This window comes from Gallus gallus, chromosome 1, assembly GCF_016699485.2.
Source record: "Gallus gallus isolate bGalGal1 chromosome 1, bGalGal1.mat.broiler.GRCg7b, whole genome shotgun sequence".
NCBI classification, from domain to species: Eukaryota; Metazoa; Chordata; class Aves; order Galliformes; family Phasianidae; genus Gallus; species Gallus gallus.
Window position 1 is genome coordinate 33792816 of NC_052532.1, and position 16954 is coordinate 33809769.

At 45.6% G+C, this 16954-nt stretch overlaps 1 protein-coding gene across 4 annotated transcripts in view; it reads left to right on the plus strand.

Annotated features, from left to right (window-relative positions):
• Window positions 1-34: 34 nt before the first annotated feature.
• RASSF3 (Ras association domain family member 3) overlaps window positions 35-16954 on the plus strand; it is a 101099-nt gene continuing 84179 nt past the window's right edge. Inside the window, exon 1 of one of the 4 annotated variants that reach the window (XM_015281587.4) lies at window positions 35-537. In XM_015281587.4, the coding sequence (XP_015137073.1) occupies window positions 196-537 (342 nt within the window). In that variant the 5' untranslated portion in view covers window positions 35-195. Of the gene's footprint in view, window positions 715-7911; window positions 10024-16954 lie in introns of those variants that run through there. The other 3 variants (XM_015281591.3, XM_046938125.1, XM_040695649.2) reach the window with 3 other exon arrangements.

Below are 16954 nucleotides of genomic sequence, written 5' to 3' on the forward strand. Positions count from 1 at the left end.
CCTCTGGGCGCCTTCACCTCCCCCTGCCGGGCACAGCGGCAGCTGCCGCGCGGCTCCGAGGAGCGCTGTGGCACTGCGGTGCGGAGCGAGAGGGCTGCGGGGCCGGGCCGGGCCGCTCACGGCTCGGCGCTCTCGAACCCTCCTAAGGGAACCTGAGCTCGAAAAACGCGGTCGCTAAAAGCAGCGTATTATGGGATGTTCATTATGCTCCGCAGCCACCCCCTGCGCGCCACGCGCGGTGTCAGTTGTAACGGGCTGAGGAGCTCCGGGCGCGGCGCCGCGCCTCCCGCACGCAGCCGAACCCGGGGACGGCGGGCAGGGCCGCGCTGCCGGGCCGCTCCGCTCAACGGCTCTCCGGAGGAGCGCGCATGGCGGCGGCCTCGGGGGGATCCGGCCCCGACCTCGGCTCCGACCCCGGCACCTCCCGCGGCCGTCCGGCGCCGCCAAGCGCCCCGCACCGCTTCGTGCCGACGGCGACGGGAGCGTGGTGCGACCTCTGCTGCCGCTTCGTCGTCTCGCAGGGCCTGCGCTGCGCGGGTGAGCGGCCCCCGACCCCTCGCTCCCTTCTCTCCCGCCCCGTCCCGTCCCTGAGGTGCCGGGTGGGCGCTCGCGTGCTTCGTGGGCGGGAGCGGAGCGGCGGTGGCCGCGTCCCGGCCCCGCGGGGTGGGGCCTCGGCGGGATATTTCCTTCCCTTGGGATGCACGGCGGGCAAAGGTGGGTTGTTCTTTCACCTCTCAGAAGGCAACTTCCCTGTTTTGTAGCCGTCTGCCTGTCAGCCTAACGCGCCTTGTTTTGGTTTTGGTGCTTTCGTCAAGCGTAAGGAAAAAGTCCAGTGGGAAAAGACCTTCCCGCGTTGAGGGCTCTGTGAGACATTCTTCATAGCTTCAGTCCCCCTCCCCAGAGTCCCAGAAGGACGTGTTTGAGGATAACCGAGCACTGCCCATAGCAGTGCTGTGTCGGGGTGTGGGCTTTGCCTTCCATCCGTGTCCCAAAGCCTCAGTGTTAGACGTGGGCGCTGACACCCGGCCCAGGGCAGGAGGCTGCTGCGCTGCTCGGGCTTAAGGAGATGCGGCAACCTCAGGTTGTCCTCTGCTAAGGTACAGCGCTCCTCTCACAGGGTTCCTATCATTACCTTCTGCAGCTCTATTCTCACAGTTAATGCTCCAAAAGGAAATACCAGCAGCGTGAAAATATAATTTTGTAAAATGTATTATTATTCAAGTTCTTGCACCGTTCCGACAGGATGTGTAAGTACACGGATGTGAAAGTAGACCTTAAGAATCCTATTATTTTCTTTTACGGTCGACTGTTCTGTGGCAAGAGCCCTCAAGTGTCACGTTGGATTATGCATCTTCCAGCAGTGTTTTCTCAGCACGGTTATGGCTCACACTGCTTTTCGTTCTCCTCCGTGACAAGCTCCGTTTTTATCTGCCGTAGTCCTCGCGGCTGCTCTCTGGCGAAGTAGCACGGGGAGCATTCAACATTTATAGCCTGGCATGAATATCACATTTAAAAGCCATAAAGCAGTACAGAGATGAGAGGGAGAGGGAGCGAAGTCACGCACAGACCGCTGCTTGAGCCCGGGGTGCTTGCTGGCACCCCACGATCTGAGTGGATGGACCCAAATGGCTGAAAAATTGGTGCAGGGCAGCAAATCCCCACCTGTACCAGCCCAGTCCACAGGCTCTTCATCTCTCCTGGCCGTGGGGGTGGCAGCAGGCTGCAGGGCTGCAGCAAGGCTGGTGACCCCCGCTGTAGAAGCCATGGTGCTCATCAGCACTCCTTGAGAAGCAGAAGCTACAGCTGGAGTTACAGTGCCGATTCCTGGCAGAGGCTTTGAGCTTCCTGGCAAGGCGCAGCAGTGCTGGGAGGTCTCCAGGTAGTTCTGGGCAATGGGAGGGAGCTTCGCTGCCTCATCTAAAAAGCAGAACAACAGCATCTTCCAGGTGGCCTGCAACACATAAAGAAGGAACTGCGCACTGAATTGTCACAAGGATTCTGAGTCAGAGAGGTGGAGGTGTTACTTGTACTTAGATCACCCTGTTTGAGTCGGAACTCCGTAGCCAGCTGCCCTCAGATGAGACCAGAGTCAGAGGTGCTGACCTGGATGGTAAGCACTAAAAGCAGCGAGGAGTTCCACTGGGACAGGGAGGCAGTCAGAGGGGACAGCAGGGGGAGAACCTGGAAGTTGAGATGAGCAGAGTTCTGTCTCAGAGGAAAGAGCTGCGATGCCCCTATGGAGTAGTGGCAGAGCATTATGGCAGGGCTGGGCTTTGCCATCCTTGTTTCACAGAGGGGGGCTGTGATCATCTCTGGGGTTCCCTGTGCTCCTTGGTACATGTGATAAAGTGAGGTGGGAGTGGCTGCAGTGAATGAGGAACCACCAAGAAAAGGGACCTTCTGCTTCTCGTGCTGTTTTGGTGTGGAATTCATCAGTTGGTTTTCCAGCTTCTGCTAAAAATTGGAAAAATACTTTCATATAACTTGGAGAAGAATGATCAGAATGGAAAAAAAGAGTTCAAGGAGATCAATGACCGTCTGTTAAATGCAGTGCACAAGGTGCACATTATTCAAGCAATATATTTCTTGGAAAAAATAAGGCAATACCAGAATTTCTGGACCTCAGCCCAGGAAGAAAGCCAAATGTAATGAGGTACCTCTGAAAAAGATGCTTGGTAGTATCTGAGCTCTTGCTGTAATTCTGGATTACTTTTCAGGGGGCCCTTAGTTGGTGTAGCCCTCCTGACTTGCTTGGCCCTTCACCTTTTCACCTCTATTTTGGGGGGAAAAAACATTCATTCGTGCAGGTGCAGAGTGCTGCTGCCCAGCCTGACTGCTCCTCGCTGAGCAGCTGGGAGCAGAAGCAGCCCAGTTTATTCTGGTTTAAACCAATGAAATGATGTGCGGGAAAGAGCAATTTTCTCTTCTGGTATTCGAATTTTCTTTCAATCTGAGAGTATTGTGTAGTGATAGTTGTCAGCATCTTATATCACGCTGGTGGTTTGATGGTATTTAGCATTATGTAGCACAGCAGCCCTGAAGTAGTTGTGTTGTTTGGCCCTATCATTTGGCATTTGGAAAATGAGGCATTTCTAAGAGTTTTAGAGAAATGTTGACCTTTGTGCTGCCAGCCTTTGGAATACTGCTCCTCAACAGCTTTTCCTTCCAACCAGCCTGGTCAGCGGGCTGTGTTTATACAGGTGGCAGGGGTGCAAAAGTATTACCTTCGTGCACCGCCTGCCCTATGCTTCCTAGCTCAACTAGCTGTGGGGACCTCGGGAAGCACAGAGGCTCACAAGTATTTGTGAAGTTGCTAAAGGAAAGACTGCAGTATTTCCACCAGATTTTTGATGGCCAGAGTCCCTTCTAGAGACAAAATGAGAATGCAGGTAAGTGGGGATCCTCTGGGTACCAGCCTGCAAAGTGGAGGATGGAGGCTTTACAATCACGTGTGACGTATCTCCTTTATTACAAGACTTCTAAATCATCTTTTTAAAAACCACAAAGCACCTTAGAACAAATTGCAGTGTGTTATCTAAATGCCTCCTAATTAGCAGCACTGTTAAAGAAATAGATTCCTCCTTACAGAATGAGAGGTAAAACATGGAGGAAAGAAGAAAGTGCAAATATTAATGATTTTTTTTTCCCTTCAAAGGATATTTTTTTGACAAGCAATTTCTGGAACATGCATTTTAATGCTTTTCAAAAGAGGATAGACCTTGTCAGCTATCCCAGCGGTAGGAGTTCATTCGTATTTAATCACATGTGATGAAGTGTTGCGTTGCTGGATCTATGCCTAGAGTTACCATTTGTATTACCAAATATTCTGTGTTCCAGGGTCTTCTTAAAGGTTCATCAAATGACTGAGAACTGTGGAGCAGATTGGAGGTGGAGCTCTTCTTTCCTTCCCCATTCTTTCTGTGGGTAGTTGTTTAATGACACGCCATTCTCAGATTTTCCTTTATTTTGTTGGAAGTCCAAGATGACCAGGATTTGTCGGGCTCCGTATGGGCAGGAGAGGCAGCACACTGCAGCCCAGGGTTTGCGTTCCCATGGGTTTGCTGTTTTGAGCCCATTTTCCACTCATTTGCAGAGAACAGTAACTCCTCATCTGGAAGATGCAGACCCTGCTGTGAAGTGCTGTAAGTGAACCAGATGCAAAGGAAAGCACCGAGAGGCAAACTGGCTTTCTTTGTCACCCAAGAGGGCACTGGCCAAGCCTGAATCAGGGCTTAGCTCATGTCCAGCACTCACAGTCATCCTTTCCTTCTGCTGCTAAACAGCATTTACTGGAACCCCCGGCATGGAGCTCTGTATCCAGACAGTTAAATGCAGGTCAGCAGTGCGCACAACGGAAGGACGGGAGTTATGCTGCTTTTAGCCGGATCACTTGATGAGCTGCAAGGCATGTCTGTTGTCAGTACTCAGTGCAGCACAGAGACAAATGCCTTTTTGATTTTTCTCCATAAAGGAAGAGTACGTCTTGTGTAGTAGCTTGGGTACAATGCCCTGACAGTGAGCATAGGAGCTTGGAAGAAAGTATAAAGGGATACAGTGAAAGTTGAGCTCTGCAACATCTCTTTTTCTGTTGCACTCCAGTTTCTATGATCCAATTGCTGCCATGGCTAAAATAAGAAATAGGGGATGAGAAACATCCCGCTCTTCTGAGAATATGCATATAAGGGACGTTGTCAATCTCAGGTGCAAATAGCACGTGATCACTTGTACAATAGGCAGAGATCTAATGAAGGGTTCTCAAGGTTTCCCTGTAGCCTATAAAGTAGTCAGGCTACTCTACTTTTGATGTAAACAGACCGGACTAAGATGAATAAATGTGTTCTTTTAGCAACATTTAATGCACATTTTTGTTTTCCTGCCCTGATGTCTGATTTCCCTTAGAGATGGTTCTGTGCAAACTCTCAATGAGAAGTCTACTAATTTTGGCACAGTCACCCGAAGCCCCCAGGCATGTTTGTCTGTCATCCGCTGAGTCAACTCCAATGTGTCAAAATGAGTTGCAAGGCGACTCGGTATCTTCTCTTCAGTTCTAGCCTAGAGTTTTATTTTCTCTATATTCTGAAGTGAAACTGTATGTGGATAAAAGCTCACTCACGGTACTGCATCAGTCACATCAGTCTCTGCACATTTGCGCCATCAGGAAAAGGACATAAAGAAATTACAACAAATGTTACAGGCTGAAGTATTCAAAATGAAACAGGGAACAGCCGTTGCCCAGGAGAATGGGAAGTACTAAAGCCCACTCAGTTCCTACCCCTTGCCAAGGGCTGGTTGCCCTCCATCAGCTCAGGCAGCCCAGGGCCCCATCCAACCTGGCCTTGAGCATCTCCAGGGATGGGGCACCCACAGCTTCTCTGGGCAGCTGTGCCAGCACCTCACCACCCTCTTGAGTAAAAAATTTCCTCCTAATATCTAATCTAAGTCTCTTTTATGGGCCACAAGTGCACACTGCCAGTTCACATTGAGCTTCTCATTGACGAACACCCTCAAGTCCTTCTCCTCAGGGCTGCTCTCAGAGTGTTCTCTCAGTCTGTGCATGTGTGGAATTCCCCTGACCCAAGTGCAGCACCTTGCATTTCATTTTAGGATGCAGTAAGGACTAACAGATGTGAGTAAATGTGCTTTGACACCCCGATTTCTGTCCTTAGATTTCTGGCCAGGATGTGCTCCACTGGAAGTATTTCTCCTAACTTCCTACTCCTCACTCCCTAAGGGCAGAAATCCAGTTGTTCTCCAACAGGGCCTATAGAAGCAGACAGTTCTCAAGGTTTTTCAGTTGAGATGTTCTCAGTGTGCCACAGAAAAAGCAGGACACTGCTTCTTGTCTCCTTACAGTCAGCTCTGAGGAGGCTCTCACAGCCCCTCATATGCTTCCACAGCGGTCTCCTGGCTTCTTGAGAAGCTGTACAGACCACAGTTCGTCTCATGAACTGCTTTATAACTTCACTGCAGGATGGGAATGAGTATGCCCAAGAGGCTCTGTTCTTTCTCTGCCAACAAGAGAGGAGCCATGACAACCATCCCAGCAGCAGACAGCTGGATTCAATTTGACAAATCCCAACTACCTGCTCATCCACAGAGATTTCCAGAGGGCTGACAAAAAGGGTTGAAACTGCTTCTGCTTGTCTAATGCTCGTTTGCTTTGGAGAGGCTTAATCCCAATTCCGTGGTGTTTTACTTAGAAGTCATTCCATCACAGGAATGTGTCTGGTCAAGAAGCAATGTTTATTCTTTTGCAGAAAACAACTGTTGGATGGGAATGTCTGATGGTATAGATCTGGGATTGGTTCAGTTTGATGTGCAGTGACTGTCAGGTGAGGTTTTGGGTTTTGGTTGCGTTATGTTTTTATTCTATTTTTATGCCTTTTATGCATCTGTAGTGCATTATGTAAGGTTTTCAATATCTTTCCTCTGCTCATCTGTTGTTTTTCTTTATTTCCATATCACATTTTGGTGTATATTACCTACTGGTGTATAAATGACTGGAAAAATTCATAAGAAAGGATTAGATGCAAAATGCCTTTGACAACTAAAAGGCTGTACAATCTATTTTAACTTGACTGATTTATTTGCAAAAGAATGGATCACGATATCTGAAAATGAATGTGTTTTACATCAGTTTGAGTGCTGCACTTCTTCAATTTCCATCTTTCAAAGAGAGGCCAGATTTTGGAAGCTGCAGATTGTCATTCACTGCCCATTTTTAATCCCTTCTTTTTGTGTATGCGCAGCTGCTGAGAATCAAAAGTTTTTTTAGAAAGCTCAAAATATAGCGCCTTATTTGGATTATGGATGGATGAACAGCTGAGCTGGAAATAGGAAGTATTATGTTAGTTTTGCTGAACAAAGCTCAAATGCAGCAGATTTGTGTTTCTTTTCTCATAGGAAATGCACTGTGCTCTTTCTGAGCTTCCCAGCAGCAGCACAGCATTGTCACGCATGATGATGTTATGATTATGTTGTAGCATGAAACCTGTGACACTGTGTCTTGACATTGTCGTGCAAACGCAGCAGTGCTGAAGTATGGGACTACAGAGCTCTGGAAGTCTTTGTCCTTCTCTGGAAGTTCAAGCTCCATAGGCATAGAAAAGACTGACTTACAAATACTTCTCCACTCTGCACTCTGCTTGTAGGTGTTGTACATACGATGGTGCCACATACCCACGCTGCCATGCATGGGAAAGCAGCCACCTTGTTTACCAAGTGTATCATTCTAACTACAAAAAAAAAGGCAAAAACTTGCTTTGAGCTCAGCTACTGGGGATATTTGCTAATGGAGACAAGCATATATTAATATCTCGTTGATATGTTTACCTTTTCTTATGCAATTCTCAGAAGGAGTGGTGATGCAGTGGCACAGGCTGCCAAGGGAGATGGTGGAGTCACCATCCCTGGAGGTGATCAAGAAATGTGGAGATGTGGCACTGAGGAACATGGTCAGTAGGCATGGAGGGGATGGGTTGGTGGCTGGACTGTATGATCTTAGAGGTCTTCCTACCTTAATAATTCTATGATTCTGTGATTCCCAGACAGACACCACTGGTTGTTTACATTTTCTTGTTTAGAAGTACGTTACATAATAGTGAGGGGTTTTTTTATGCCATTTGGTTCTTTTTTGTTCCAGTTTTGCATCTCCAGCACTAAGCATGGGAATGGCTTTGGCACAGCAGCCACTACACCCTGTGCAGCCCTGCTCAGAACCAGCCTGCAGGGCCTTGTGTGTCATTGTCAACAGTGACACGTCTCAGCTTCAGGGGGTTTTGCCAGCAGCCCTTAGAGCCTAGGGGACCTGCTGGGAGCTCACTAGGGCCACTTTCTGTCCGGCAGGCTGTGGGGTGGGCACTGTGGGGGATGAGGTGCCTGCCTGGCTCTGGTGCACGGCCTACAGAGCACCCGTTGCTGTGGAGCCAGGTCTGCGTGCCCACAGGGCTTGAGGTGTGCGAGCCGGATGTCAGTATGCCGCAGGGAGGGGCCTTGCAGGGGTTGGGGGTGAGGCTGACCCACTGTTCAGCAAGCTGGTTTGTCACACAGCGTAACTGTCTGGTTTACTTAACTGAGGATTTTGCGTGCTAATCGAATTCTGTGTTATTCCAGTAAGGCACGGAACACTGCAAGGCGTAATCCTCCACAGGTTTGTTGTGCCTACCAGCAAAGTCAGTTTGCCTCTTTGTGTTTTTATACCCTGGCGTGTTTTACTGAGTGCTCTGTTAAGCCTCGTAAAATGCCATTGTAACAAAAATAATACAGTATTGGTATTTTTTGTTTGGATGACAAATATATTCCCCAGCCCTTCATATCCTGCTAAAGATAATACATACTTCTTCATCAATTTATAAACCTACTAGTCCTAACGTATATTCGCTTCTAGTCTGAAATACCAAGTATTTTTATATAAGCCACTTTGGTTTTCGTTACATTTTGTGCAGACCCATTTCAGGAAAAAAGCCTTAATCATTCAACTCAGTGTTTGGCAGCTGCTCTTAAGCGCTCAGAACCATTCCAGCTCCCACGGCGGCAGGTTAGCTGCTGGGCCCTCGCTCTGCTGTTTGCTGAGCAGGGTGTCAGAGCTCTGACTTGTGCTGAAACCCTCACTTTGCTGCGAAATTCCTGCTGGCATGGTGGGGTGGAGCTCAGAGAGGAGATGAGTCTGGCAGCTCCAGCCCTGCCGTCTGCTCTTCCGCTGGCACTGGTTGAAGAATTGTGGCGGGTCCAGCAGAAGTGGAAATGTTTGTTTTTGGAGACGTACTGAGCAGAGGAAATGCAATCTATCTAACTTGGACCTGAGAAGTTGGCAGTATGTTTAAAATGTCCAATGTATAAAATGGGGCTAAATGCTTCACGTATTTTAGCGTAGCGAAATACACAGTGAATTCTAGAAGAGTTATTAACTGCATGCTGTGAGCATAGCTCATGTAACAGAGCCCTTCCTTACTGTCATTTAAAGGTTGAAATAGAAGGATCTTTGTTTAGTAATGACATTAGTTTTGGTATTCAGTGTTTTCTGCTGTCCAGATTCAGCAGAAGAAAAAAAATCAAATTAAATGTGAGAAGCTGAAGAGAAGCTTGTGACACAGCTGAGATCGTACCAGGCTTGGGAAATGGTTGAATTCTCCTGCTGTGAGAATGCGTATGCTAGAATTATACTAAATAAACGTACGTTTTATTTGTTTTAAAACAATTAGGGGGGTATATTAATTCATTACATCTCTGGTTTTACAATTCAATGTATGTCTTGCTTGAAACATGCAAGCTGACTACTGACATGCTAGTAGTTTCTTTGGATAGCTGAATATTAGTAGGGGCTTGATTCAAACTGTGGCAGTAAATGATCTGACTGTTACATTTACCTTAGGATCCATTACGAGTAAAAGTTGTGTTTTAAAAACCTGCATGTTTATAGAAATCTGTTTGATGTATTGCTAAGAACTCTCAAGGGAAGGTTTCCAAGATACTTAGATAAAATCTTGTCTGTTTAAATAAAGGGCATTTGAAAGGGGTCTTAGGCTATCGGTTTTGGAATTGATTTGCTTACAGACTAGAAGAGGTAGCTGGAGATGAACCTTCCAAAAACCTTCTGTGGAAAAGAAGTCCTCTTTCAACATCACTGAAAACACAGCACCAGGTTAAGGCTCTGAAGCATTGGTCTTTCTTTAGCCAGAGCATCTATTAATATAGCTCTGCTTGTCTTAAAGAGGGAGGTCTATAGGGCTCTAAACTGAGTGACTGGGAGGGAGGGGATTTAGGACTAACAGGTGGTCTCGAGACGCGCTGGCTGAGGCTGAGCTCAGAGCTGGCGTGCTGTGTGCGGCGTTTGTGGGCTTTCCTCTCTCAGTCTGGGTATGTGCTCCTGCTCTGCCTGATGTAGCCGTGGAGCCCTTTCAGACATGGCAATAAGAAGCGACTTCAGCAAAACCATCAGAAGGATAGCACGTTTCTTTTACCGGTTTCCCAAATCATTGGGCAGCTCGAGGAGGAGGACAGTAAAACTTCTTTGGAAGTCTACTGGTAAGTCCGCTCCTATACCTCTTAAGGCATTTATTTTTTTCCTGCTACAAAGCAATTCAAAGAGAAAAACAGTTTATTCCCATTCAGCTGGTTAACTTTCCCAGTCCAGCATGGTTCTGCGTTTTTCCATTCTCCGAGACTCATTAGGTAAAAACTGTAACAATGTTTTGCAGATGCAACAGAAGGTTCGTTAGGCTTGCTCAGATGGAGAATCCTCTCGCAGCCTTGTGATTAATTCATATTAGCACTCACGTCGGAGATATTTGGCATCCCCGGTTTTACAGACCTTGTTTCTCACTCACACAGGAGCTCTGATATGCCTCAGATACTTGGCAGAAAATTATTTCAGATTGCCTTAACTGTTCATATATCTTTGGGAAGGTAGGCTTTGGGAAGGTAAAGGTGACTAAATACCTTGGCTCTTTGTGTCATTGTTCACAGAAAGCAATGAGGAACTGGGGGAGGGCTTGTGTTTGGCACTGATGCTCTGTCCTTAATACCCATTTTATCAGCTGAAATAAGTACCACTCAGCTCATCAGTTAGTAAAAGTTATTACTTCTAAAGACAATTCAGTCTTTGATCCTTGTCCACTCCTAATGGGAAAGTGTTTGCATCCTCTTTAATAGTCATAAAGCCCAAAGATGGTTGTGTCCTTTCAGAATTGCCTGAAAGCTGGGGTTGAGGTGTGTTCTCAGGGAGTCTGGAGAAACAGGCACTTTTGCAGCTTAGGAAGCTGAATTCAGTCTGTTATTTTTAAAGGTCTAAATATACGAGACAGAATTTCTCTTGACAAGGAGTATTTTGATTGAAGCGGTCAACCTGTCAATTCTGCAAGTATTGCAGCATTAATACAACATTTGGGTTTGCGTGGGGTGGGATTCGGATCAGTTGTGCAGCTGAACAATTTATGAATCTGAGACAGGAAGGACAAGCTGGACAATCTGAAATCTGTCACAGAAATGCTGTTGGACTACATGTCGTAATGACATATCTAATTGACATGTGGCTTCTTCCCACTGAAGGAGTCTGTGGTTTTCAGGCATCCAGAGGGAAATCCCACTTCACTGAAGTCTGTGGCAAAGTTTTCCTCAACTAAGGCTAGAATTACTGACTCTGTTTGAATATTGGTTGTCTCAAGTCCTCCTAACACATGAGCATAATAACTGGAAGCTGAAGTCTTAGTGCCTCTGTCACAGAGGAGTGGATACTGATAGTGTCTATACTGATGATTCCTTTTTGGTCTCAAAAAGCCACTGTGTGGTATGAAACTTTAGCTGCACCAAAGTCCATGAACATTTCTGCCTTTATTTAGTGGCCAGAATTTTGGCTGGGTTCTTGACTGATTACCAGAATTACTCACATGCTTACTTAATTCTGATATACCGCATGCTCTTCCATCCTACTGAGAAAGTTCTCTACTACGTAAGTCCAAGCAGAATTACCATCTATTTACATTCTTATACAGGGAAACTTACCCTCATAAGTCACAGAATCACAGAGCAGCTGAGGTTGGCAGGGCCCTTTGGGTCCATCTGCTCCACTCCCTGCCCAGCAGGGCCACCAGAGCCGGGTGCCCAGGGCCACGTCCAGGCAGCTTCTGAAGATCCCCAAGGAGGAGACGCCACAGCTTCTGGGCAGCCTGTGCCAGTGCTCCATCACCTGCACAGTGAACAGAGTGCTTCACTATGCATAATTCGAGATTTTTCAGCTTTATCTCCACCTCTGTGTTTTTCTGCCAGCGTTTGTTCCTGCGTTGGCACTAACAGGATTTTCTGGTTAGGTCAGCCAGGATGAGCCAGCAAAATAACAGTGTGCTGCTAGCCTTGTTCCACGGATGAAAAACCCAGCTATTAATTAAAGCTTGCCATGAGACTCACTGATAGTTTTTAGACATGCTTTAACAAACAAATTAATGTTTTAGCAACAAGAAAGAAACTTTCATGATTTGGATGTGTAATGAAGAGTAGAGATTGCATTCTGGAATATGCTTTGCCATAGACATTGTGATATCATCTGTCATCTGGGTCAAGAGATGGGTGCTGTGCCACTGCACAGACTTGCTTTCATTCTACTTTGGTCACTCCATGTCTCAGAGGTCCTTGTCCTCTCCTTTTCCTGTCTAGAAACAAAATCTGCTGAAGTACAAAAACAGATTTTAAGTGAGATTTTAAGTTTAGTACTGCTGTATATTATTGTTTCCAGAAAGCTGTATTTGGTACAATTTTTATCTGTGAAATCATAACTAGATTTCTAATCCTAAAAGACCTTTGTTTTCCAGCCAGTTTTGGATGGATACTTTGGCTATGGATTATTGCCCACAGTTAAGATACCCCTTTCTGCATCACTAAAGACAGAAGAAAATTCTAGGATAATGCTTAGTAACTATTTTTGATTAAATTACTTACCAAAGGTCAAAACAATATCTTAGATGTAGTTCAGAGTACTCTACAAGGGCTGCAGCGAGAGTTATGCCTCCTATTTTGTTATGTTGGCCCACAGCATCAGAGGCGGGTGCTGGTGGTACAACAGTAGAGGGTGAACCTTCCCACCAATGTCCACTACATGTTGTTGCTGTGTGACAGATGGCAGCAGAAGGGCACTCTGACACAATGGTGTCTGACATGGGAGCAGCAGTAGGTCACTGAATTCCTCTATGTGGAAAAAATGGCACCCACTTGATATTCACTGACACGGGTCAGAGAGAGCCTGGAGGAAACTATGGAAACCTATGGTCAATGAAGACACAATAGACAAGTGGCTTCTATTTTCATTATCTTATAGCGGAGGATTAAAGTGATGGATGACAAATTTGAAGTAGGTAAAAGGAAATTTCTCTCCTTTTTTTCTTTTTTCTAATTCAGAATGTAATTAAATTGTAGAGCTCATTACCAGGGGATGCTGCTGAGGTCAGGAATGTAACCAGATTTAAAGAGGATCTGGAAGAATAAGAATATTCAATCATATGACAATTGAAGCTGTAAGAAAAGCTTTGAAAGAGATGTAAATCATCTTGCTTCAGTGTTTAAGTTAATTTTTACCAATTACAGATTAGTTTGACATAATTTCTGGCTCAGATCCCACAATTGTTTTTTGTAGTTTCTTTGGAAGCAACAGATGCCTACCCCTGGCAGAGACAGCCTTATGATATGCATTGATTTAAACCCTTACAATCTTTTTCAGTCCTGTGCAGAAAAAAGCAGATTTCAGACCTGTTCAGAAAAAACAAAAAACAAACAAACAAAAATCTCATAATATCCTGTGGTAATGAACATGAAAAGATGAAAAGCACAATGCTTCCTATCATTTTCTTAGATAAAGTAGTCTGACATGGAAGATTTTGCTGGCAATTTCTTGCCAAAGCCAACTGACTCATGAAAATCTTTATTCTCAGCTCTTGGAGAGTGATGATTCTCTACAGTTTGAGCTACTGTCCCTCTAGGTATGTAGGAAGGCTCTTTCAGAGAGCAGAAACAGAGACCTTCTTGACAAAATCTTGGACTAACTCGATTTCCTGTAGTTGGAGGTTGATTTTTACCCTTCACTACTGGTTGGGGTTTTTTTTTGCATGATCCTTCCGCTCTAGTGTTTTAGCCTTTTAGTTCTTCTCTAACATTAGTAGAGTTAGACTTATTTTTTTTCACATTTAAAAGCTCATTGTGGAGCAGTGTGTAGAAGATAATGGCTTGCTGCATGCAGGCAGTGGATATTTTAATGGATATAGTAACTTCTTTTTTGGATCCTGTTGTACATGTTGCAGGGGTGGCTACTGCTGATGGTGCTGGCATGCTGCTTGGCTCTGGTTGTCCTGGCCAGTGCATGCTGGTGTCAGATCAAGCTCACTGCCTGATGCAGTCTGCACCACGCTTACCCAAAATGAGTGATCTGTCTGAAGTTTTGGAGCTAATTGAGCAGTGCCTTCTCAGACAAAACCTCACAGAGGATGAAGGTGAGGTCCTAGAAATGTAGAAGCTGGGGCTGCTCTGGTCAGCCATGGGTTGTGTTTTTATCAGCACGCTCTGCCTGTATCTGCTGGGAGTGGCTGAGGCTGGCCAGCTTTGAGCCTTACGTTGTCTGCTCCCAGCCTCTCTGGTGGATACCTGCAGCTGACCTTTGAGCTGTACATCTCCTGTGCTTTTTGTAAGAAGGTTCACTCCTATGAGCTTTCCCCCGTAGTTCATCAAGACTCCTCTTAGGATCAGCTGCTCTGTGCCTGGGGGCAATTCTTCATGGTGTGGTGGATTCCTGAGGCCAAGTCAGGGCTTAGGGTGCTTGCAGAGTTTGAAGGGAGACTCTCTGTCTCTGGGCTGATGGAGACCATTTTGTCCCAGTGCGGATGGTGAATGGGATGTGGGAACATTTGGGAACCACAGCTCTGAAGCATTCATGCTCAAATAAATGGACAAGATGTTTGCCCGCAGGTGAGTATCATTTGAAGGGTTAATTAACTGTATCTGAGAGAGGGGCAGAAAGATGCTCAGTGGACACCTGCATGGTTGCAAATCAGTTACATTGAGAACTAATGGAGCAGCAGACAAGGTGAACTTCTGTAGTGTGAATCCAGTAACTCAAGGCCGTATCTCCTTAGGACCTATTAGAGTGGGTGATCCAAACTTTGGAACCAGCTTGTCTGGACTGCTGTGTTTGTTTCCTAAATGCCTACTTCAAGGCTACTACTTACAGAATGCTAGGGATGGGGATGGCATTGTAGCAGGTTGGAAGCAGGTAGAATACATTAGCCTTTTACAGTCGGATCATACAAACAGGTTTTCTGTCTGTGTTAGGACTGGATGCAGTTCTTTCAGTTCCTGTTTGTTCATCTGCTTTGGACATTTCAGCTCATTTGATTTGAAGGTTCCCAATCATCATTTAATAGCCTGTGTTCATTTAAGTTCACATAAGTATACACAGATTATTAATGGAAATATGTCATTTAAAAATCACTTGTGCTGTGAAAACATGGTTTTAGTTTCTGGTCCTCTTTTCAGAAACATCTCTGTAAGTTCTTTTGCTACCTCTTTATTTTAAATATATGTATAATTTTTCTTGTACAGATTGTATAAAAGTGCACTTATCTGGCTCTAGAGGAAACTGTTCCAAGCTCTATTTTGTACAAAATATCAAATGCATATTAGCAAAGTGAAAAAGAGGATGGATGCCAGATGTTGGTGTTGGCAGGTCATCAGGATACTCTAGAGATAGCTACAAAAGGCTGTGGAAGAAACACATCATGCTGAGTGATAGGGCACTTAAACTTAATTCATTGTTGATAAATATGTACAAAAACATATGAGGAAAACACTGTCACTGCATATACAGAACAGTGGCTTGTAGTTTAGTATTCATCACTTGGAAAACTTGGTTGATGCTCGGCTGAACATGAGCCAGCAGTGTGCCCAGGTGGCCAAGAAGGCCAATGGCATCCTGGCTTGTATCAGAATTAGCACTGCCAGCAAGAACAGGGAAGTGATCATCTCTCTGTACTCAGCCCTGGTGAGGCCGCACCTCGAGTACTGTGTTCAGTTTTGGGCCCTTCACTACAAGAAAGACATCGAGGCCCTGGAACTTGTCCAGAGAAGGGCAACAAAGCTGCAAGGGGTCTGGAGCACAAATCTTATGGGGAGCAGCTGAGGGAGCTGGGATTGTTCAGTCTGGAGACTGCTCAGGGGAGACCTCATTGCTCTCTGCAGGTACCTGAAGGGAGGTTGTGTTGAGGTGGGGGTTGGCCTCTTCTCCCATATAACTAGCAGTAGGACGAGAGGAAATAGCCTTAAGTTGTGCCAGGGTAGATTCAGGTCAGATGTCAGGAAATACTTCTTTTCCAAGAGAGTGTTCAGGCACTGCAACAGGCTGCCCAGGGAGGTGGGCATAAGAAGTCATTACCCCACCATGAACTGGCCACACGAGAGACTTAGAACAAACTACGTTTTCACATACGTGCACACAGATGTAATTCAGTTGGAGAGCTGACTAACAGGATGTTTGAGAGACTGAAGTGTAAGTGTATTCAAGAAGGGATTAGATAAATTCATGGAGGAAAGAGCCACAAAGGGATATTAAATAAACAGATGCAGATGCAGCCGTTGGCTCATTTAAGTTGCAGATTGCCAGAGGAAAGGAGGTCATAGAGGGGAAATATCATTCGAAATTCACTTTATTTCTCATGCGTGCTCCCTCTGCACCTGCTCACAGGCTCTTCCCAGGACAGGATAGTGGCCTGGATGGCTCCTTGGTCTAATCCAGCTGTTTTTGTGTTTTTCAACTGAAATACTAATACAAGCTGCAGAATAGGACAGCCTCTTTCACTATTGTTCATTTCTGGGTGTTTCTCCATCCGTTAAATAACTGTTCAGTTTGCCTCATATTTGTAAGTCTGTATTTTTCCAGGCAAGACCTGTTCTGTTAGAGTCCAGACAATAATGATACGTTTTTGTCTGTAATGGTCACTAGTCACAGCATGTACAAGTCACATGTCTTTTACTAATTGCATCACACATTGTTTTGTCCCAATTATCAGATAATTAGATGAAGTGAATGTGGCATCTCACTAAACTCTCTTTTCCTTAGCTCTACCAGTTTTAAATGGAACAAGAGAAACCTCTTTTACATAACTCTTATTTCCCTGCCAAAGGAAGGTCCTGATTGGTACCCTGAGATTTACTAAGGGCCTCGTAAGTCTGTTACAAATGCAAGGCAAAAATAAAGAAATAAATCTCTTCAGAGACTGAACTTCATCTCACGGGCCTAACCTCTGCGTGGGTTGGGACTACTGAGGTGAATGTCTGCAACACATGAGAGATGTTAAGGTCACCAGGAACTACTGTTACAATCTGTGCCTGGTGTGGGCTTTGAGGTACTTTGGAAGATTTAATTTTACTTTCTGTTTTTCTACTGCCACGTTTCTTTCCTTTCCCAGTGTCAAACAGTAGCAGT